The 23531-nt window shown below is 38.5% G+C and overlaps 1 protein-coding gene across 17 annotated transcripts in view; it reads right to left on the bottom strand.

The window, feature by feature from the left end:
• The window catches only part of NEO1 (neogenin 1), a 241339-nt gene extending 220533 nt beyond the window's left edge, over window positions 1-20806 (bottom strand). For 9 of the 17 annotated variants that reach the window (XM_067752811.1, XM_067752949.1, XM_067752918.1 and 6 more), the window contains exon 1: window positions 20349-20806. In XM_067752811.1, coding sequence (XP_067608912.1) covers window positions 20349-20478 — 130 coding nt within the window. In that variant the 5' untranslated portion in view covers window positions 20479-20806. Of the gene's footprint in view, window positions 1-7673; window positions 7696-20348 lie in introns of those variants that run through there. The other 8 variants (XM_067752817.1, XM_067752823.1, XM_067752871.1 and 5 more) reach the window with 2 other exon arrangements.
• Between the last annotated feature and the right edge of the window lie 2725 nt (window positions 20807-23531).

Here is a 23531-nt window from a genome sequence, read left to right as displayed (position 1 = left end):
AGGGAAATAATTCTATCTGCCTGGAACTGTTATTATCTCTATCATCTAAACAAGATGAGGGTTTCCCTCACACACTGAAAACCCATTTTATTATACTGAATACTGCAGTCACTTCTGACAGCTTCCAGTGGACCACAGAAATAAGACAAAAGAAAAACTAACAAGCAAGAGAGCTTCATTTTAGTCATTAATTTATCTATTTTCTATGCTTTTCTTCTCCTTACCTTACACATGAGCTTAGAGTAACAAAATGCCCAAACCGAGGGATAGGTTAGAAGGGGAGAAACAAGGAGACTGTGCCTAATCTTGAGACAAATAAACTACATAATTAGCCTCTGAATAAGGGAGAATTGGTTATAAAAAGTCCCCACTTTTAGACACAACAGGTTTTTAGAGATGGATGTCTCAAAAGTGAATTGCCCTGAGGTGAAATTCTGATCACATTTACAATGTATCTTAACTATGCCTCAGCTGTTACCTTTATCTGTTTAGACATGGATTGAGTCCTCAAATGAGCAAAATCTGCTGTGTAAATCAGCTACTTAATTAAAGAGAAAAGTTTAGTAGGCTGCAGGGAGAGATTTGTTGAAATGGTGAATTAAACACCATTACAGGAAGAGGCTTCCTTCACTTATTAATTCTATCATTAATCTACAAAATTTAAGTCAGTCAAGAGTAGTTGCTGTTTATGCATTTTTCACTTAAAGATAGTAGTTTAGGGTAAATATTTACTGAGAACCTACCATCTCCAAGGTGCTCAGCTCATGAGCCCCTAGCATATGAGGGGAGAAAAGGCATAGAAAACAGTGTTATCCCCACAGAATTTAAATTCATGGTAAATCTAGTACAGTATATTCTCATATTAGTACTTTTTAAAGTATTGACAATCCTAACTCTGGTCTACTTGCTCACCAACTCTCCTGAAAACTGTTTCTTGCTTTTGAAACCTCTACATGCACAGCAGAAGACCTCACTTCCTTATTAAGAATATTCACCTATTCTACGCTCCTTCCCTCCAGTTAAAGAGTAGCCTTATCTCTCCTCTCTGATCTTACTGTAAATCCTTCCACTTGTGCTCAGAACCAACCCCATATTCTCCCAACCTTCTCAGGAAACTTATATTATTATTTTGTTTTCCTTGTATATTCAAACTACCCCTCTCACATAGTCTTCCACTGCCTTTTAAACATGCTCAAGAGTCTTGCCCAATAAACACACACACACACACACACCATTCTTACTAGACTCAACCACTGCATTCAGTCATCCTCATTCACAGCTAAATTTCTGGAACTTCTCACAGTCTTCATTTCCTCCCTTCCCACTTGTCCCTCAAGCTGCTTCCAAATTCCAATTAAAGCTCTTAGTAAGGTCATGGGTGACTCATGGGTAGCTAAATGCAAAACACATTTTTCACTTCTCACCATACTTAATCTACCAGCAAGTCTGATACCCCCTTCTCGACTTCTATGATACAACCCTCTCCTGGTTTTCCTCCTATTTCTCCACTCACTTCTCTGTCCTGTAACAGCCCATCCTCTCTACTCAACCATACACTCTAAGCAGATGACTCACAAACCTACAGCCCACAACTTTCACTACACTCCAGACTGTAACAAACTGCCCCCTGGATAAGGCATATCAAAATTCATTATATCCAAAATTAAGCTCATGCTCTTCTTGTCCCCCATAAACTTATTTCTTTCCCCTCAAAAATAACATCAACCATCCTGCTATACAAATCCTAAAGAAACTTAGCAATCATCTTGGACACGTTTCTCACTGCAAAATCCAATCCATCACCAAATTCTATTTTATCACCTAAATGTCTTCCCATTCCATAAACTTTTCTGCACCTCCATCATTCTAATCCAAGAAATCATTGCAGACTGCCCAGACTACCAAACAGCCTATGAGGCAACACTAGCACTACCACCACACATGTATACACACTGTGGTTTTTTTTCTTGCATGCAGTATAATGGTTAAATACTTTTTACTGGAATTTCAAATTCTTTAAAGTTAGGCAATGCACAAATCACTTGTTTTTATATATATATATATATTCCTTCCCTATCTCATTCCCACTAAAATGAACTTTATCAAAACAGGGTTTAAGTTTGAATCATCCTCAACACCCCAGTACAGAGCCTGGCTTAGAGTATATACTCAATAAGGGTTTACTGAATGAATGAGTCTCAAATTCACAATTTTGGAGAAAGAATTTTTTAAAGTTTATACATATAAGACTTTCAGTTTAACTTTTCATTTATGTTCCTGCTTCCAAAAGTTGAAGCAGTTAACAAAGCAAAACTAAAACTTTTTAAAATGTATTATAACTTTGAATCTTCCAGATATTACATTAATACAGTCCAAATTCTAATAAATTTCACATTTGAAAAATCATTACATATGATTATTCCCATGGAAAATAACAAAAGACTTTCAGCGAAATGGCAATTCTTTTCAATATTCCAAATGTTCGTAGCTATAAAAAGACATTTCCTAAATATAAGTGAAATAGCAACTACCCTATCATATGAATTATATTCCCTTGGAGAGGAAGTTCATTCTAAAACACTATTTCTTTTAAATTCAGAAGCAATATTCTGGGGTTTTTTTCAGGCAACATTTAGCAAATACTTCTCAAGCTCTGTGAGTAAGAAATCTCGCAGATGCTTCTTAAAATGCAGATTACCAGGCCTCTGGAGCACAGATTTATCTCAGTATATGTATAATGATGCTCTGAAAAATACTGACTATACTTCAAGAATCACTTAGGCATGCTGCCATTGGCTAAAGCAACCAGCCCCTATGAAGACCTCAACTAATCTTAAAAGATACTATAAACCATTGATTTGGGGGAGGAGGTGGGGGGGAGGGGAACCTTACTTCTGTTTTCTGTTACCTCTTCCATAATTCATTTTCATCACGAAATTATCTTGTGTTATGGTACACAACAAATATTGATTAAATATTTCTTCAATTGAAACTGAGTTGAACAGCATTCATATGTCATATTTACAGCTTGCAGAATTATACTTCATTTGTTTAATGTAATTAAAGGTATTAATACTTCACAATTATCTCACAAAGCACACCACTGCTTCCAGATGTTCTAACAATTGAACAAGTGTGAAAGCCACTGCATTAAAAACTGAAAACCTGGCAGCAAGTGTACTTTGTCATATCAAGTTTATAACATTACATAAATAATGTATTTAACCTAAGATGAACATATGAGGAAAATCAACTTATATCACAACAAAACATTAGTCAGGAAGATTCAATTTAAACAGCTTTTCCTAAACTGTACTATTCTTGTTGGATATAAAGTGAAGACAGCCAACATTCCTTATAGTGTATTTTATGTCTATGATAGAAATAACGTTGTCCTTCCTGAAACAGCATAATGAAGCTAGCCATTTTCTTTTCCAATCCACCCTGTGGCTTCAGCTACCTGCTTTCCTAATTCCTTCTACTATACCTTATCATTCAAACCACTTCCAAAGAATGATTTTCAGACTGGCAAATTCTAGATTTAAGACTGAAGCAGATTCCTAATTCTTCTTCCCGTAAGTAAAAGGTTGCATAATGAATACATAACACTTCTACTTTTCTGTTTCATGTCCTACCTACCTTACTGAACTCTGAATTCCTTATTAAAAAGAAGTCATGCCATCCTACTTTCCATGTATGTGTTACATATGAATAAATGCAATAATGCATGTAACATAAACCCTTATTATTTGATATGATCACCTGGTCAGAGAATACACTGAAATTTACTATATATGGGAAAAAATGAGTAACACAGCCAAAATTATAAATAAGATTTTAACTGGAATATTTTCTACATACATTAAGAACTATTATCAATACTTTGTACCCATTTATATTTAACAATGGGTAAAAACAATCAAAATTTTAAGAACACTGCTGCTGTCATTCTCCCGAAGAAAAGTCTTTCAGCCTCAGAGAAATGTATCTCTGCCTCAAGAATAGGTATATAAGATTGAGAGACTTGCTGAAGTCTGTAATCCCAAAACCTAGCACAGTCCTGAAAACATACTCAACATTCACAAAAATGTCTGTGGAATAAAAAATACCCCATTCCATACGAGTTCGTATCAGGCAAGAGTTAATTAGCCTATTAGAGTCCTTCAGAAATTGCATTATAATCTATATGTACATAAAAGTAAAAAGAAAATAATAAAACTATTCTTTTTTAATTGGGTCAGACACCAAACTAAACCAACTGAAAAAGAGAAAACACACACACAGTGTAGATTATCAGTTCAAGATGGCAAAACTGAGCTCATAAATGTAATCAATGCCTACCCAACACTCCACCCCCAATACCCGCTGAAATAATCAAAGGAATAGATTAAAAGAAAAACCCAGGGGAAAAATCTGCAGCCCACTGAAAATCACAGAAGAGTGCCAACCATATGTGGGCCTGGGGTGCCTCCAAGAAAAAAGCCTGGCAAAGCACCTGGCAGAGCATTCACATTGCAGATCATGTGTGAAGTGAAGTTTTGAGACAAGGGGTAGAAAGAGAAGAGGCTGCTACTGCTAGTTCCACAGCCAACTGCCAGCATTTAAATTGTGAATTTTTTAATTCCAGCACTGAAAACAAACACGGTAACAGTAAACCTATTTCACAGCAGTATGACTATACCTTGCACCCCTACTCCCTACAAACCAATGATCTAGCAACACAAAATTACTGCAAGTCTAAAATTTTCTCCTTTCATCTAGACCTGAAACATCAGAACACGAACCCACGTAAGTTTAAGAGTCCATCTCAACTAGCAATACTCTGCACACACAGACACCATCCCATCATTACAAGTACCCATCAATAGACACTTTAAAAGACCCAGGAGCTAAAGGAGTGATTGTTCTATCAACTGAAACAAAATTTTTCACCTGGAAAATTTACTGAGAGAAAACTTTAAAGTACTAGAATTCCTAACTACAGAAATCTCAACTGTAGAAATCCTAAAAAAACTTGAGAATACCATGCACATGAAAAGAGAATCTGAAATCAGGACAGACTGCTTTCAGCCACAAAACAACTGAATAATTTTTCAAAGAAATACAACAGGGGCAACAAATGCAGATTGCACATGACAAAAAACCAGACAAGCGTGAAAATTTCTAACAGAACACAAATAAGAGAAAAGACGAAAGGGGCATTGCAAGAGTTCAGCTTCCAGGAATGACGGAGTAGGCAGTTCAGACCAACTCTTCCACTACGGAGAAATAAAGAAACTAGACAAAATACAAAAGATCTGTGTGAGGGCAATCAAGGTCATGAGGAATTAAGGGACCAAGATCTAGAAAATGAGAAAATCAAAATAAATAAACCTGGTATTTGGAGCTGTTTTTTTTTAACCTAGAGGTATCTGTGGATTCTAAAGGCCACTACTGCTGAAGAGGCTGAGAAGATGAGCATAGCTCTTGACAGACGTAAGCCCTGAGGGGACAAAAATTGGAGTGAGGACCTGCCAAGGAGGAGGATAAACCTCTTAAACTGTGGATTAGGACCTCAAAGGGCTACATACAAGAAATAAAAGTAAACCCAAAATATTTCAGCTCGTAAGGTCTGAAGCCCAATTTTAAATCATCTCAATCCCTGAATGGATTAAAGTGACCTGAGATTATTAGTGACTTCATATAACCACATTCCAGAAGAGAAGCAAAGGTAAATCCTTTCTGAGAGAAGATAGTAGCATTCAGATTATGTGTATAATTTTTCATAAACAATCCCTGGCACTCAATCACAAATAAACAAGCACATAAAAACAAAAGACAACCCCAAAACCAGGAGAAATAACAAATATAAAAGCAAACCTTCATGGTAACACGTATGACAGGATGGGTTAAGGAATAAAGATACAGTATGGAGAATTTCAGCAGAGACCTAGAAACTATAAAAGAAAACAAAACAGACATTCTAGATCTGAAAAATACAATAAATGAAATTAAGAAATCAATAAATGGAGTGCTGCCTCTGGTTAGAATGCAGAAAGTCATAAGAGACTGTCACTCTTACCTCAACAACCAAAACAACACATATAAACTACAAAAACCATAGTTTTTCTGAACCCGTCAGAATGACAAGGATTCAAAGAAGCCTTAAGCCTAAACTCCAATGGGGAAGAAAAGAAATTTGAAGAGATAATGGCCAAGAACTTTCCAAAAATGATGAAAGTAATCATTCCACGGATACAAGAAACTCAGCAAGGATGATAAATACAAAGAAAATCACAACGAGGCTCATCACAGTCAGATTTCTGAATATCATAGATAGAGAGTAAATCTTAAAAGTGTCCAAAGGGGGAAAGAGGGAGAGAAGCACATTCCCCACAAGAGAGTAAAAATAAGACTTATGGCTGATTTCTCATCAAAAATGGAGTTCAGTGGACAATGGAATGACATTCTCAAAGGGCTGAAAGAAAAAAACTGTCACCTAGAATTCTATATTCAGCAGCCCCCACCAAAAATATCAAAATTGAAGATGAAATAAAGATGTTTTCAGACAGACAAAAGCTGAGTGAATTCATCTCCAGCAGACCTAACTAAATACTGAAGGATATTCTCCAGGCAGAAGGAAATGACCCCAAATAGAAGCTCAGAGATGCAGAAAGAAATGAAGAGCAACTGACAAATACAAGCAACATGGGTAAATCTAAATCAATAATGGCTTATAAAATAATAATGTCATGTGGCTATCAAATATAAACAGAACTAAAATACATAACAATAATAACAAAAATTAGAAGAAAAGGACAAATAGAATTAAGGTGTTCAAAAGGTCTTGTATTATCCAATAAATGGTAAAAGTAATAAATCAAAGATACATTTAACACATTTTTGACCGGAGACGTATTATGGCCACAGGCGTTAGTGTCTGCAAAAATCCCAGTCAATAATGTGTTAAGAACCACTAAATGAATAGTAAAAGAATATATAGCTGGTAACTAAGAGAGGGAAAAACTGCATAACTGAAGATAACCAAAAGGCATCAAGAAAAAAGAGAAAGGGGACCACAGAACAGGCAAAGCAATGAGAAGTAAATAATAAAAATGGAAGATTTAAAGCTGAATATATTAGCCATTACATTATATGTAAATAGACTAAGAGCTCTAGAAAAAAAGGCAAAAATTGTCAGTCTAAATAAAGAAGAAGAAAACCTAAGAGTATGCTACATACACAACATAAATATAAGACTATAAAAACGGCTGAAAGTGAAAGGGTGAAAACTCTTATTTTAACACTAAGCGAAACAGCTGATATAGCTATATCAAAATCAGAAAAAAGTAGACTTTAATCACCAGAAAGACAGCAATTCTAAATCCATACGCATCTAATAATATAGCCTCAAAACATATAAAGCAAAAACTGACACACCAAAAAAGGGGGAAATAAAGTGTCATAGAGAAAAGAGACAGAGAAAATATACTTATGTGGAATTCCAGAAAGAGAATACAGAGTATACGTAGTAAAGTAATAGAAGAAATTTTCCTACCCTAAAATAGATTCGTGTGTTCAGAACAACAACAAAACTCACTAATGAGAGAAATCATATCATACACACATTTTAAGTTAAATGAATTCAATCATACATGAGAAAATATGAAATAATTTAAATAGAACCATTCTACCTGCCATTCAGTATAAGCATGCAATATGAGATATGAACTTGTTGTTCTCCTAGTTGAGCTCAGCTCCAGTGTGCCCCTCTTAGTATGTGCATCTCATCACACTTCAGTTCTAGAGTTAAAAAAAAAAATGATTTTGAACAATACAAATGCAAGTCTTCATCTTTATTTAGTAGTCAACAAAAGAAATAACTTGTTCCAAGACTAAGAAGAAAAGTTATCTAAGCCCAACTTACTGAGATGAAATATCAGCCTCCAATGTAGGGTCTTCCTAAGGTATTTAAATGAGAAAATGATAATAGGCAGTTTTCACATTACTGGCTGAATTTAAACCTAATGCCTAACCAAAAATGCAACTTCACTGTACCATTTTTTAAAGAGGAAAAAAAACACAATGAATAAACTTCCATCTAATCATATCCTGATGAAATTTCTAAATCTCAAAGTCCACGCACACACAAAATTCTACAAATATACAGATTTTTTTAAAAAGATGAGGGTATGAGGGTACCTAGTAGACATTACTATTATGTATAGCACTAAATTTGGAGGGCAGGGGGGGCTGTCCAGTGAGTTCTAAAAGAAAAAGGAACCTTATATCAAGGTCAAATTATTATGCGTATGCAGAGGCAAATCTTAAAACAATTTTGAACAAAGTGGAACTACATACCAAGTTAGTACCATAATATTACCTGATATTTCTTACCCACGAACATTAATGACTGATAAATAAGGCTGATTCTGAAACTGCAAAATCTCTACCTAAATACACCTACTCTGAAGAAGGAAGTGCACACTTCCACAGAATTTTTTTAAAATAAGGATTTCTTCATAAAGTAGCAAAAATTAATTCCTCAGTAACTTCCCAATACACATCATCCTGAAGCTTATTTCTGCGGCTCTGAATAAAATCCAGAGAAATCAATGTTTCGTAAAAGATACCCACAAAGCCTAACAGGAAATAAATGAAGTTTTAGGAAGCAAATATGTAATGATAAGGTTAACTTTCAGGCATTAAGAATTGGAACAAGCACTACCTCCAGCTTCCCTTCTAGCATCACAATCTTTAAAGATTACCTGGCCTATGATTTCATCATCTAATAATCACCTGCCATTTCATAACAAAAGATAAACTTCAGAATAACAAAAGTGAGTCTCTTCTAGAAATGGTTTACTGATCAAGAACATTTTTGTTGCCTTTGCCTTTACTCTGCCTCAACTCATACTGCTCTTCATTTTACTCTCCTTGCCAGAAAATCCTGCCCATCTAAAAAGCCTACTCACGCCTTCAAAACCAGCTCAAGTCTACCTCCTCGAAACTTGTTAACCAAATACTCCAAATTAAACAAACCCTTATCCTTCCCCACATAAGCTTACTCATTTAACAATCTAATTATACACAGCCATCAGATAATATAAACCAAATTATATAAGTTTTATCTAATTTTCATGTATTTTTAGCCTCTCCATCCAGTTTATAGAAATAATAAAAACAAACAACAGTTTACATTTAATTAGTGATTAAGATAAACCAGGCTCTGTTCTAAGCACAGACACATATTAACTCATTGTTTACCTCAGTTCAGAGTGATAAATTATTATATATGTTATTTATAGTAAAGAATTGGGGGCACTTCCTGGTGGTCCAATGGATAATACTCCACGCTCCCTATGCAGGGGTCCCAGGTTTGAACCCTGGTCCAGGAACTATATCCCACATGCCGCAACTAAGAGTTCACATGCCACAACTAAAGGATCCTGCATGCCGCAACGAAGACCCGGCACAGCCAAATAAATAAATAAATGTTTTTAAATAAATATCTTACAATTCTTTAAAAAAAAATTGTTCAGAATTGCCTTTTAAGCTTCCCCTCTCCCTGCCTAGCACTCTAACCCAGGGTCACACCATGCATGTAGAAGGGAAAAGAACAAACATTATGTTAGCACTATCCCATTTATTCACACAGATGTTTCTGAATAAGGTATGTAGGGGCAAAATGAACTTTTATCATTTTACATAGCTCTAATTCTAGGTACTTATCTTGTTCTGCAGACAGAGTAATATTTCCTTCCTTTGGACACCCAATGATGGGTGTATATTCAAGTCTTTGCCCTAGGTTTTCTTCTTCCTTCCTCAGTGAAATGATCTAGTCTCATGGCTTGAACTATCACCTCTATCAGATAATTCCTGAACCTGTATTTCTAGCCAGAGGTCTAGAGAGACCTCTCATCTGAGCCCCAATTCTGTAATACCTTTACAGAGATGATCTGCTGACATCTCAGGCTCAGGGTATTCAAAAATGGAAATCATATCCTGTCCCTTAAACTTGTCTTTCCTGCTACACCCTTAATCCATTTTCCACTTTAAACCACCACCTCAGTATCTTGAGTCAAACTGGCATGCAAGTATTTGATTAACTGAACTTACTCCAAACTAAAATTGCTCTGTCTTAAAAGAGGTAGTAGCATCTGTTTCAATTCCTATTTTTCACTCAAATCAATGAGCTCTTTTTCCTTCAAAGTAGAGCAGTTTGAAAGTTTATGAATCTATATCAAGCAAACATGAACAGTGGTTAGCAGAAGTCGGGTAAGCAGACTGAGTCGACTACTCTATGCACTTCTCATTACGTGACGAACCACAAGTAGCCATGGGAGTTTTGACAGTTGTAAGTTTTAAATTGTTCCTATTCTTAATTATATTGTTTAATTTACAAGTGAACCATTAATTCAAGACAGGATAAAGGAATATGAACAAAAGACAAATAGACAATTCTCAAAAATAATATAAACCATTAATAAAAATCTGAAAGATGCTCAATTCCATTAATAATTTTAAAATATAAAATTTAAAGAGATATACATTTTCATCTATCAGATTGGCAGAGACTATGAGGTCTGAAAATAACTAGTATGTTGGCAAGGGTGTGGGGAAACAGCACTCTCTCATTTGCTGTTGATAGAGAAAAATCAGCTTTTTGGAGAACCACCTGGAAATAACTAGCAAAAAATTTAACACACATGCTCTTTTACCCTACAATTCCACATTTACAAACTTATTCTATACTATATTTGAACATGTGCACAAAGATATTTTGTAAAAGTGGGTTCACTGCATATGTCTGCAATAAAAATTGGGGAGCATCAAAAGAAATTGGTTAAATAAATTATGATACATCTATAAAATACCATGTGGCTATCAAAACAACTGTGATAAATTTGTATGTACTCACATGGGAAGATGTCCTAAAACACACTGGAAAACAGTATGCACAGCACTACATCACTTGTTAGTTATACATGTATATATTATATATTTTAAATATTTAATTGTATAGATAAAACAGAAAGTCCATAGCTATTAAAAGTGATTATCACTGGGGAGAGGGTTGGAATGTATGATCTCACTTTTTATTTTACATACTGTTTGAAAAATTTTTAATATTTTTTATTTTCTTAAAATCAAACCAACAATTAATTTTACCCCCAAATTTAAAGTTGACAGACATATTTTAGCCATCAGGGTTAAAAATGCTGCTAATAGAGAAATTCTATGGCTTTGAGGGGTAGGGACTAGCAGAGAAGGAACCCTGCCCTGGCACCTCACCTCTTTTCCTATTCATATTTCCTTTTCTCCCACCTCGAGTGTCAGCCTGGACTCACACTAATTTGAGGTGAGATGGGACTCCACAGAATTTTCTGAGGGAAGATATTTCTTTCCAGACAGCAGCTGTATCTATAGGAGGAGGGGCAAAAGAAATGGCCAGGGGCAGGAGATACCCATTGGCAGTGATGGAAAGGAAAAGAAACTTTCCTCAACTTGACTGAGACAACCATTTCTGTTTAAGGAAGATCTCTGTGGTCTTATGTTTATTTTAAATCTTATTCCTTACAAAGGTGACTAACTGCTGTTGTTAGGGGGCATTTCAAGACAGTCTTTCTACCACTTCTGATCAACTATCGACTTAGAAATAAGACAATACAGTCTGTTAGAACTACATATGAAGTAAAGATAAATAGGCTCTAAATAAAGACTTTTGGGACTCTGAGAAACTTATTTACTTCAATGTACAGACTTTGAAAATTATTTCTCTTATTCCCTAGTCTTCAGTTACGTTCTGGAGGTGAGGGTGCATGATGGTTGAGTTCTACGTAGGTGGGGTGCTATTAATAAAGGGGTTATCGCCATAGGAAGTGTACATACAATCTCCTGGACACACAACACTGTGTGAATTTAAAACTAATAACCCAACTTCAAACCAAAAGCTTTCAACTATTAACCAAAAAGATCCTCAAATTTTAGTTTTTACATTAAAAGTCATGCTATGAATAAAAATTATAAATAAAACTTATAATTTGTTATTCTATTCCCTGAATTTGTATATGATAATGCTATAATCTTAACTAGACCTTACACATAAAGATATTTCCTGGTAATTTTTTTTTTTACTCATTTACTTTGCACCTGAAAAACAAATGTTCTGTATTCAGTTTCCATGTGGTATCACTTTAAAAATTCACTCTGCTCAGGACTCCTCAGTAAGTTTTACTGGCTATTACTGACCAGTAATAAATCCTGAAAACCTGTACGATCAATCTCCGGATTTCCTGAAGACATGGAAGTAGCTGCACCCCCAGTTGGCTCCATTATTAGCATTCTCATATATTCAAACATTCCAGTAATCATTTCACACAGAGGAAATGAAAAATAACTCTCTCTGAGAGTTATAGTCTACTGACCTGTTAAAACTAAGTTGGGACTAAAGACGTAGAACCAAAATTATGAGAAAAGTAGTACTATTACTTGATTAATAGTAACACAATGATTCCAGAATTTGTTTCTCCACCTACAGCAGTAATTACACTTTCTCTCTCCAAATTAAGTTATTATCTCTGCTATTAGACCAAGGATAGAAAATATGTCCAATTCATCTTAGTATCTCCACAGTGCATGGCTTTGTGCATAATTATACCTCAAAGATAACATATTTGCAACTAGTCAAAATTACCTAAATTTCTAGTTTTGGCTATACAAGAACTATCCGACTGACTACAAAATTAAATGTAAACATTCTTGCCATAAAACAAACTTAAAGGAGGTTATTTCTTAATGCCATCCACAGCAACATGGATGGACCTAGAGACTATCATATTAAGTGAAGTAAATCAGAAAGACAAAAACAAATAACATATAATATCACTTATATGTGGAATCTAAAATATGACACAAATGAACCTATTTACAAAACAGAAACAGACTCACAGACATAGAAAACAAACTATGGTTACTAAAGGGGAAAGGGGATGGGAAGGGGTAAATTAGGAGTTTGGGATTAGCAGATACAAACTACTATACATAAAATAGATAAACAACAAGGTCCTATTATATAGCACAGGGTATCCTATAATAAACCGTAATGGAAAAGAACATGACAAAGAATATATATGTATAACTAAACCACTTTGCTGTACACCAAAAATTAACACAACCTTGTAAATCAACTATACTTCAATAACAAATTTTTAACAAGAAGTTATTTCTCATGCTTCTTTTTAATAGGAAAAGCAAAGACACAATCTGAAATTCAGACTGCCCAACTGCTAACTCCTTAACAAGAACTCAAGTACTGATTTTAGTAAAATAGGACATATAAAACCACTCACTACCTCTCTCTCCTTTCTTTACATAAAGAAGTTGAAGGCAGAATCAAAATATCAGCTAGATCAGTAACCTTGCCAGTTTACTTTACATCCGTTATAAGCCTAAGTATCTAATATTTCAAGTAGTACTGCAACTTAAAATATCTCACAATTGCTTAACACTGAAGTTTTATTTCTTGAAATCAGCCCTAAAGCTATTTTTACACATATAAAATAAAATCATACACGATCATTTACAGGCAATTTAAAAGACTTTCCCAATCATATCCGACTTCACACTGGAAAAAAAAAAGATGCATAGTAACTTGGGCTTTAGAGAATGACAAAAGGTAATTCTTGAATCAAAGAACAGAAACGAGATCAGTGTTCAAACACAAAACTTAGCAGAAGTCATTTAGCTGAGATAAATCTACTACTCAATTTTATAGACTACAGAGTTATAGAAACTTGGAGATAGAAGGGACCTTTGAGATCACCTATTAATTATTAATTAATTCCTTCAGTTAACAGATGAAACAGAGAAGCTATGGGACCTGCATTTTAAAATTATGGCCTTAAGGTCACAATTAAAGATGAAATATCTAGAAGAAATTGTAAAAGTACTGGTCAATGAATGGTATTACTCAATGGTATCATTACTCTTCTAAAATAAATGGAACCCTGACTCCCACATACACACACAAATTATCTTTTCACCAATAATCCTATCCAAGGGAATCCAAAATACGGAAGGAAAGACTACACGTGGGAAGATGTTCATTACAGCATTCTTTATTAGAGCAAAATACTGAAAACAACGTCAACATCTATAAAAGGAGAATAATTGTTAGCAGCAGTATGCAGTATAATAAAGAGCATAGACTTTTGACCTGTAAAGGACTGGATTTGAATGCCGACTTTTCCACATGAGAACTGTGAGGCCTATGACAAGTCACTTAATATTTGACACTCAGTTACCTCAACTGTAGAATGGGGAGATATTACCATCTTCCTCACGAGGATGTATAAAGGATTAAATGCATGTAATAGAGAGTGGTACAGTGCCTACAGCTCAGTGAGTATTCAGTTAATACTTTTATTGGCCACTATTAATATTATATTCATTCACTGGAAGAGTACAGACATTTTAAATAATGATTATAGGAAAATCCGTATTCAGTGGTATGGAAAGATCTCCAACGCATTATTAAGTGAAAAACAAGTTGAAAAACAATTAGTATGATCCTGCTTATGTGTAAAAAATAAAACTATACACACATATCTTCTGTAAATACAGAAGAAAAAGTATTAACAGTGGTTATTTATGGGTTAAAAAAGGAATGTGCTGGTGGAAGTTTTACTTTATGTACTTTCTTTTTACTTCAAAACAAACATGTATTTAAGTATTTTTTTAAAAACTTATTTTAATTGACGATTTAAAGATAGTGCGGCAACAAAGAAAAATGGAATAATGCACATATAAGGTTGTACATACACCATGATTACAACATAAAAATGATGTGCCATATAGTGACTAGAAAGAAATATACCAACAGTTATACCAGTGTGTCTAAATGGAATTTTTTGTCTGTTTTCAAAATCCTTAGTCAAAAAACTCCTTTGATTCTAAACAAATCCAAAACTGGGGTTATATTTTAATATCATCTTTCACTGGCTTGTGTCCCATGACAAAGTCAATTTTTAAACATCATATACACTTTTCCTCACCTCATTAGCTCTCTGGGTCAATAATATCTTACCTATAGTCATTTCCACTGACTGTTCTCTTATTGTTGATGCAATTTTACCTAGAAGCCAAAATGCCTACCAATGGCATGGTAAATACCTCCCAAACACACAAAAGTCAGTAATAAAATGAAGGGTTTGGCAAGAAAGACTATGAAATAGGTAAACAGAACTTCCACATAATGAGATTAATGTTACCCCTATATTTTATATTAGCATAGAGAAAACTCGTAAAGAAGAAACCAACAATGATCAATTGCTGGAAAGAAAACTACACTTTCAAAAAATTTAATAGAATTATACTATATTTTTAAGTTCACAAAAAAAATTAAAACCATTCTATACAGACACTGTACTTCACAGTTTATAAGCAATTTTACATTTCATTCTTCTGACAATTCAGTTAGGCGCCTGCCTATAGCCCCCAACAGATATATGGAAATGTGTAGAACCATGAGTCACATCCAAATCCTCTGCCTCCATATCCTACGTCTTTTTTCACCATTCTACATATTAACTTTCATATGGTTTACTAAAAGCGGTCACATTTCTTATCTCCTTTGAACATTCATCCTGGAAATCTATGAACTCCTTTATACTTCATCCAGTTAGGCAGGCAAAGCAGGGCATCACTCTCTGTTTACAGATCAATTAGTATGATCACTGATCTTTCCAAAAATGACAAAACTAATAAATATTAAAATTGCGGCATATCCAGAAGATGATGACCAAACTCACAAAAGGTCAAAAACTAAGTAAGATGAAGAGTGGCTGAAGGAATTAGGATGATTAATTTAGAAAGAAGGAGAGAGCAACACACACACACACACACACACACAAATTTTGTCATCAGACATGTGAAGGACCATCATATAAAGGGATCAGATTTGTGCTGTAAGGCCCGGGAGTTAAAAGAAATTCAATATTCATTCAATAAACAATTAATGGGGATCTACTCTGTGCTAGATGTTTGTTCTACACCACGTAAGAAAAGTCCAAATCCTCAGGAGGGTCAGACTAGTAGAGAAGACAAGAAATAAGTAACACAAGATGAAAAGGACTCAGAAAGCTATGGGCACACAGAGAATGATGACTCTAACTCTCTTTGGGGGAGGGGGCTACTAGAAAAAAATGCACTGAATAGATGAGTAGGTGGGAAGTGGCATTAGCAGGAAGAAAGGGACTTCTCTGGTGGTGTAGTGGTTAAGAATCCGTCTGCCAATGCAGGGGCCTGGTCCGGGAAGATCCCACATGCCACAGAGCAACTAAGCCCGTGCGTCACAACTACTGAGCCCATATGCCACAACTACTGAAGCCTGCACGCCTAGAGCCCATGCTCCACAACAAGAGAAGCCACCGCAATGAGAAGCCCGTGCAGCGCAACAAAGATGAGTCCCCGCTAGCCGCAACTAGAGAAAGCCCAAACGCAGCAACAAAGACCCAAAGCAGCCAAAAATAAATAAATAAATTAATTAATTAAAAAAAAAAACCAGGAAGAAAGAACAGCATGTGCAAAGGCCTGGAGACCTGAAGCTCTGCAGTTAACCTGGAGTGGTGGAGCACCAGGTACACATTAGAAGTGCCAAGAGATGAGGCTTTAAGCTGGGAGTGTGGGAGGCCTGTAGTAAGGAACACAAAAGGCCTCACAATCTTCATGCCAAGAAGTTCAGACTCTAACACTCAAGCTACAGAACACTAAGAGTTTATAAGTAGCAGAGTGGCATGCTCAGAAAAATATATAAGAAAGTTCATTCTAGCAGGAGGACAGACTTCTAGAGGCTAACAGCAGAGATAAAGAGATTAATTTACAGAGCTACTATTGTTACTCTAGGTGGAGTGATGATGATTCGAGAAATATCTAGGAGGTAAAAAAAAAAAAATCAAGGAGAACTACTGGCTATGGGAAAGAGAGAAGGAGGAGAGTCCAGGATGACTTCTAGATCACAACTTGGTTGAGTGATGAACAGTGATGTCCAAGGTGGGTAACAAAGGAAGACAAGTCCATGCAATCATTCAAACAATATGAGAGTCCTGGACCAGAAACTGGTTTGTTATTGTCTGGAGAGAGGGGATGAGGGAAGAGGTACAAAGATGAGTTTACCTTTGGTCTTGTGTAATGCAAGGTACCTCTTCAGTGAAGCTACAGAGTGACACGTGAAGCAGAGTGGACTAGGAGAGTCATTAGCTTACAGTAGCAACTGAACACAAGTAAAGTATACAGAATGAGATCAACCTTAGATACCAATATTTGATGAGAATATGAAAGAAAAACCTGAAAACAAATGAAGAATTGATCAGAGGAGTAAGAGATGAATCAGGAGATAGGGTGACGCCAAAAAAAGGCAGGAGAAGATAAAAAAAATTCAAGAAGGTGGGGAGGGTGAAAATTAAAGTTAAATGCACTACATAAAGCAAAGTTTACTAAAAGAAGTTATTCAAAACGGGAATAGACTACCTTGTGAGGTAATGAATCACATCATCAAGTTAATGATTCAGGCAGACAGAGTCACCTATGCAGGATGTTGACAAGAGGATTCTTACCTTAAATGAGAAGTATAGCTACATGACCTCTATAGTACACCTCTGAAGTCTAGGTCAAGGCTAGCCTCAGCATCATTAGGACATCAAATGTTCTTTTGCAATCTGATCAGAGAATTGGATATTTGATTATTCTAAGAAAAGTTTTAAAAAACAATTTCTACATATTTCATGTAACTCAGAAGCAACCAATACTGGATTAAAACTTTTCACTATTTCTGCTCTTGGGATACAAAAAATTGATGCTGAAATGGTAGAAATAGCTGATCTAGTCTACTTCAAATTCAAACTGATTTCAAATAAGCTCTCACATTGTCTTCCTAACGTTCTCCATTCTGGCATCCCAATCCCACCTGAGCACCATTCCTTAACCTGTTCACTCTGATTAGAGAAGACCTGCAATGCGTGGGTGACTTTATCATGTCATCTTTCCCTAGGTCCCTGCATATCTTTTCAGTAATCTGCCCCTCCTTGCTTCCTAAAGCCAGACTGTGTGCCTAATCATTTCCAACCCTCTGCCACTGCTGACCATTTTCTATCACCAGTCCTTCTCTCTTTCCTCCACCTCCTCATGTCTACCCAATGTTGGAAAAACACTCCATTTATCCTGTTGTCCCACATCCTATTGTTCTCCTTTTACTACCAAATATCTCCATACCCTAGCACCTATTCACTGTAATCCCCTACAGAAAGGTATCTCAGCAATTAAAAAATTAAACCACTTACGAACGACATCTGATTTATTGAAACAGCTTGTTCCATTGCTGTTTACTCCCTTCTCAATCCCCTTGATGTCTCTGCAGCTGGCTAAAGAACTGACCAACCCTTCCTTGCTGCAGTTATTCCTTTCCCTTTGGAAGTGAGGCAGAATGGTTTGTGGAAAGCACTCTGCACAGGATCAGAAGATCCGTGCTCTAGACCAAACCATACCACTAATTAGCTGTGACTCTCCTCACCTCCACTCCTACTCAGATCTCACTTCTGAGACACCCTGACACCCAGTCTAGGTTAGGTCCCTGCAGTATACGCTTTCTCAAAACCTACTCTTCTCCTCAGTAGTGCTTATCACAACTTAATTACTATATAATTAGTGGCTAAATGGCTATCTTTCTAACCCACATGCCAGACGGCAAACTCCATGAAGGCAAAGTGCACATTTCAGCCATGCTTTACACCTCTCATCAGCACAAAATAAAAGCCCATCAATTGAATTAACGTTGAGACAGATGTTATGACTTCCTAAGAGACTTATTACTTTCATTAATCTAAAATTACTAGCACTTTACTTACAAAATTATTGACAAAATTTTAAGCAGTAACACACACATAATAGATGAACTGCATGTAAAATTAAATAAGAGTCTTCCAAGATAGTTACATTTTTCTTGCCTATCCACAAGAATAGAAAGGGTTGGATCAGTTACCTACATTTCAGGACCAACATGTGTACTCTAGGCTGAATGTGCAAGTGTGATACTAAAACACTATTGTTTATGTGGCTGTTTTGATAATACCCATTGGTACTTCAGGGTTAAAGCATTTAACACTGGCGAAAGCCGTGTACTACATATACTCTGTAAGAATATCAAAAGAAAGCTTTTATCAGCCAAATTACATTGCCGTGTGATTTTAAATATAAACCAGAGAAAAACAAGTAATGGTTTAGTGAATAGAAGCTGCCACTGTGCCTGACAAGATGACTTTCAAATACAGAAATTTCGGATCTCATGCAAGTAGGTGAAAGTTGTCAAGTTTTATGATACACCACCTTGGTCAAACAGTTTAAACAGATTACATGCTAATTTGTCCTTCATCTGCTGAATCTGCTCCGCAATTACACTGTAAGGTCCTTACGGGCAGGTTTGGCGTTTTGTTAATTGGTCCCTGTAAATAAATAGGAATGCAGGTGACTTCAATAATCTATGATATAGAAAACCTGAAAATGGCTTTTGCGGCTAAATATACTTAAATATTGCCACCTGAAAACAACGTTCAAGTACTTAAAATTCGATGCTTAGACCATTCCCTAGGTTAAGAGCAGTTAACAGGCTGTAAATATAGTTGTAATTCCCAGGAAAGAACAAGCATTTTCATAACGGGAACACTAACAGAATCACTTGGAGCTGTTCTCCAAGGCGCCCTCATCGTTAAGTCAACACCACTGGTTATGAGGGGACAACCGTGTCCCTCGGACACCCTCTATCTTCCACAGCCTCGGGGCTACAAATCCCGCACGAGGAGTCCCTCGAGATCAACCAGCGCTTCCCTGAGACTTCAGCTGGGAAATCCCTGGCCAGGGAATGCGGAGTTCAAGCCCCCCTCCCGCTTCCTTTCCTGAAAATTAATGAATTGGCCGTACGATTGTTTATTTAATGAGGTGTGTAGTGGCCTCTACTGGTGCTTGTGTGAGCACAAGAATGTCCCACTCTTACAAGTGGGATGAGCCTGGGGGAGGGGAGGGAGGCGAGGGGTGAACCTGCCTCCGGGTACAAAGCGCAGAACTATAGCCCGGAGCCCCCGATGCGCCCCCACGGCCGCCCCTCCCCCAGCAGCGCCCCCGCCTGCCCACTTCACTCTCTACCCTGCGCGACCCCCTTTCTCCTCGGCAACCCGAGACGAGGCAGAGAAGTTCCTACACGTTTCCTCCTGGATCCTAAACAAAAACACCGCAGCGGCCGCCGCCGGTGCCGGTGCCGCGCCCCCGCCCCCACCCCCACCCCCCGCCTCCCGGGCCCGCACCCCACGACCGCCGCTTACCTGGGGATTGCGGCGGGGAGCCGCTCCTGGTGGCCGCGGCGCCCGACGCCCGGCGCTCGAGCAGCAGCAGGCAGCAGAGCCAGAAAGAGAAGGTGCTGAGGAGTCGCCGGGCTCTCCGCTCCGCCGCCATCTCTTCCCCGCGAGCGGCGGCGGCGGCAGCGCGGCGGAGCCCTCGCCTCCTTCCCTCCGCGCGCCTCAGCCGGTCCCTCGCTGCAGGCTAGGCTCCCGCGGCCGCCGCCGCCGCCGCTGCTCCAGCCCGGCCCGGCCCGCGCGGCCCCTCTCGCGGGAGGGGAGACTCGGGGGCGCCTCCCTCCTGCAGTGGGGAGGAGAGGGGAGGAGAGCGGAGAGCGGGGAGTCACTACATTCCGGGGCGGGGAGGTGGGTCTGTCTCCAGGTTCCAGGCGCCGCCACCCACCGCCGACTCCGGCTCCACACAGCAGCGCAAGGGGGGCGGAGACCACGGGCGGCAGGGGTGGGGGGTGGGGGGGCGGGGGCCCGGGGCGCGCACCCCCGCGCACGCGCAGGCGCGCGCCTCCCTCGCCGACACCTCCTAGGCTCCGCGCGCGGCCCGCCCCCGCTCCAATCCCGGCTGCCGCCTCGCGGGCCGCGGCGGCGGGCACGCTCTCCTCCCCCTTGTCCCCGGAGCCGGGGACAGGCGCGGGGAGCGCGCGTCTAGCGCTGCTGCTGGCGTCAGGGAAACCCCGGAGAAGCGGATCCTCCTCCTCCTACTACTTCTCCTCCTCCTGGCCTCCTCGCACCGGGGAGAAATTTCCCCCGCCTCACCTCTCCAGACGCCTCTGGCTACGGAGACCTGAGGGCGAGAGGCGCTCCGAGCCCGGGCTTGTCCGAGAGGCCGGAGCGGGCGCGCACCTCTTTCAGCCTGGGCCCAAGGCCCCTATATAGGGCCTCAGAGGAAGCCGAATGGCCTCCGGGAGGAAACCTGGGTGCGCAGAGGGTCGGCGTGGGGCTTAACGTGCCAGCCAAAAACAATAGCGATCCCTCCCGGCTCTTGCTGGGACCTGGCGCGGCTCCCGTGGGAGGGGGCCTGCCGCCCCGCCTCTGACCTCCCGCTTCCCGGCCGGGCCGCCCTCGCCGCGAGCTTACCCAGGACAGTGCCGGGCCCGCCCGGACCGCTGGACCCGCCCCCCAGCCCGCGGCTCTCCGCCCGGGTCCAGGGAAGCAGGGCGCAGACAAAGGTGCCCGGTGTCCACTCCACCAGCCAGTGCGGGGACCTAAGCCGAGCCCCATGACTCCCCAGGGCTGATCCTCGGGCTGTAACTGAGACCTTTTACCTCTACTTTTGCGGGCCACCTCGCATTTCGTACCTGGAAATAACGTCTCTTCGCTGGTAAAGCGGGAGCAGGAGGGATGTGATTTTAAACCACTTGGTAATCGTGAGGCAGCACCCAGGCTACCCAAAGTTAGGAGTAAGCAGTTTGGAGTTATACTGCTGATGAGAATACTGAAAATCTTATAAGTTACACCCATGGAAAATATTTTGAGAAAATTTTGTTGTGTTGGTTATGCACTTGGAGAGTCATGTTCGATTGTTAATGAGTTGGATTTTTATTCACTGTTCCGTATACCCAGTAACCAAAATGTGTTGTTTTCCGCAAGTAGATGGCTAGTTCTCTGCCTTCCACAGCCCTCTGTGCCTTCTCGTAATTACTTTCTTCAGATATTTTCTTTTATTCTCAAGTGGCAGAAAGCAGTGTGAGGTTTGCGGTAACATTGGGAGGGGTAAGCTCAGAGTCCTCATAAAACCTCTCAAACCATCAAAACGGTGGAATCAGGAACCCTTTGAAACAATTGACGCTTAAAAGAGCAAACACGGGCTTATTGTTTTCCACTAGGGAAACAATTTAAATATCTTTTTATTTTGGTTAGACTTGTTAACCAGCAAAAATATTTCCTAAATACCCCTGATTGACCAGTTACATTAGAAATAGATTACCTCCCAATTACTTCACAAGTATTTGCTTAATTAACCTTTAATAATCACATCATTATTCAGTTTTCTGAGGTAATTAATGAGAAAGCTCTTTGGAAACTGTAAATTGCCTGGCAAATGTTAATATTCAGTCATCTTTTCTAAGTCTGGAAAATTTTCATTGTATCATAAGTATAAAATGCATAATAATGTGACTTTGAAAAGGAAACTTGCATTTATCTCCAAGTTTGAAAAATAAATGAGTTGTGGCTAATAAAGTAATCAGATTGTTTTTCATGTATGACCTTTGTGAACTCTCTAGTTAATTTATCAGTCCACTGTGTGTATCAGGATTAAATCAGAAGTTTAAAGCACCTTCTGTAAAATAGGGTGACCGAATAGTATATTGCTGGCTTGTGCTTAAATCAGTTTTAACAAAACCCACTCTAATAAACCACTAATAAATGAAGCCCCAGATTAAAAATTACAGACTTTATAACAGTTCAAGAGTAAGATTGTAAAGTAACCCACACACTTGAATTCAGATCCTTCACCTTGTTTCAATGTAACCGACATTGTAGACATTCCCTTTCAAAATCATCATTTGGAGTAATTAACCTCTCCTTTCTTTAGTAAGGCATCTCTGAGAAAACATTTTATTAGGCATCTTATTTATCATTTTCATTCTCCAAACAAGATTTCCAACTAATACATCAATCCACATTTATACGGCTAGCCAACGTATTTTTATGTAGTCTATTAATCTACGAAGTGATATTAAACCATTCATGAAATTAACACTTTTTTTCATCTAAGTAAAGTTAGAACGTGAGACCCATGTTCAAGGAATAGTGCACAAAGAAACTTTTACAGCAAAGAAAACAGACTGGCCATTGTGTTAGTGTAAGTTATCAAAGTGCAGGCCAAAAATAACTAGAGCAAATATTCTTGTGAAATTTATTCTAAGTACTATAATATAAAAATTAATAAAGCCTATGAATATAAAACTTGGTCAGAATCTTATTCTCTATAGTGAAAGGATTATTTTTCAACTTTAGAGAGGCAATATAGTTCAGTGTTTAATTGCTGGCAGTAATTAGATTCTGCAGCTGATTCCCTGGCTGAATCCCAGTATCCAAGGTAGAGAAGAAAGCTAGCTCCTTGACAAGTAGATCCCAGTACAGAACACTCCCAAGTCACAGCAGTTTTAAACTAGGAATTACCCAGGTCTTAAGAACATGATTTTCTTCTGC

This window comes from Pseudorca crassidens, chromosome 1 (assembly GCF_039906515.1).
Source record: "Pseudorca crassidens isolate mPseCra1 chromosome 1, mPseCra1.hap1, whole genome shotgun sequence".
In the NCBI taxonomy this organism is placed as follows: domain Eukaryota; kingdom Metazoa; phylum Chordata; class Mammalia; order Artiodactyla; family Delphinidae; genus Pseudorca; species Pseudorca crassidens.
The sequence above is the reverse complement of the archived record's forward strand: the minus strand, read 5'-3'. Positions and strand labels throughout refer to the sequence as shown.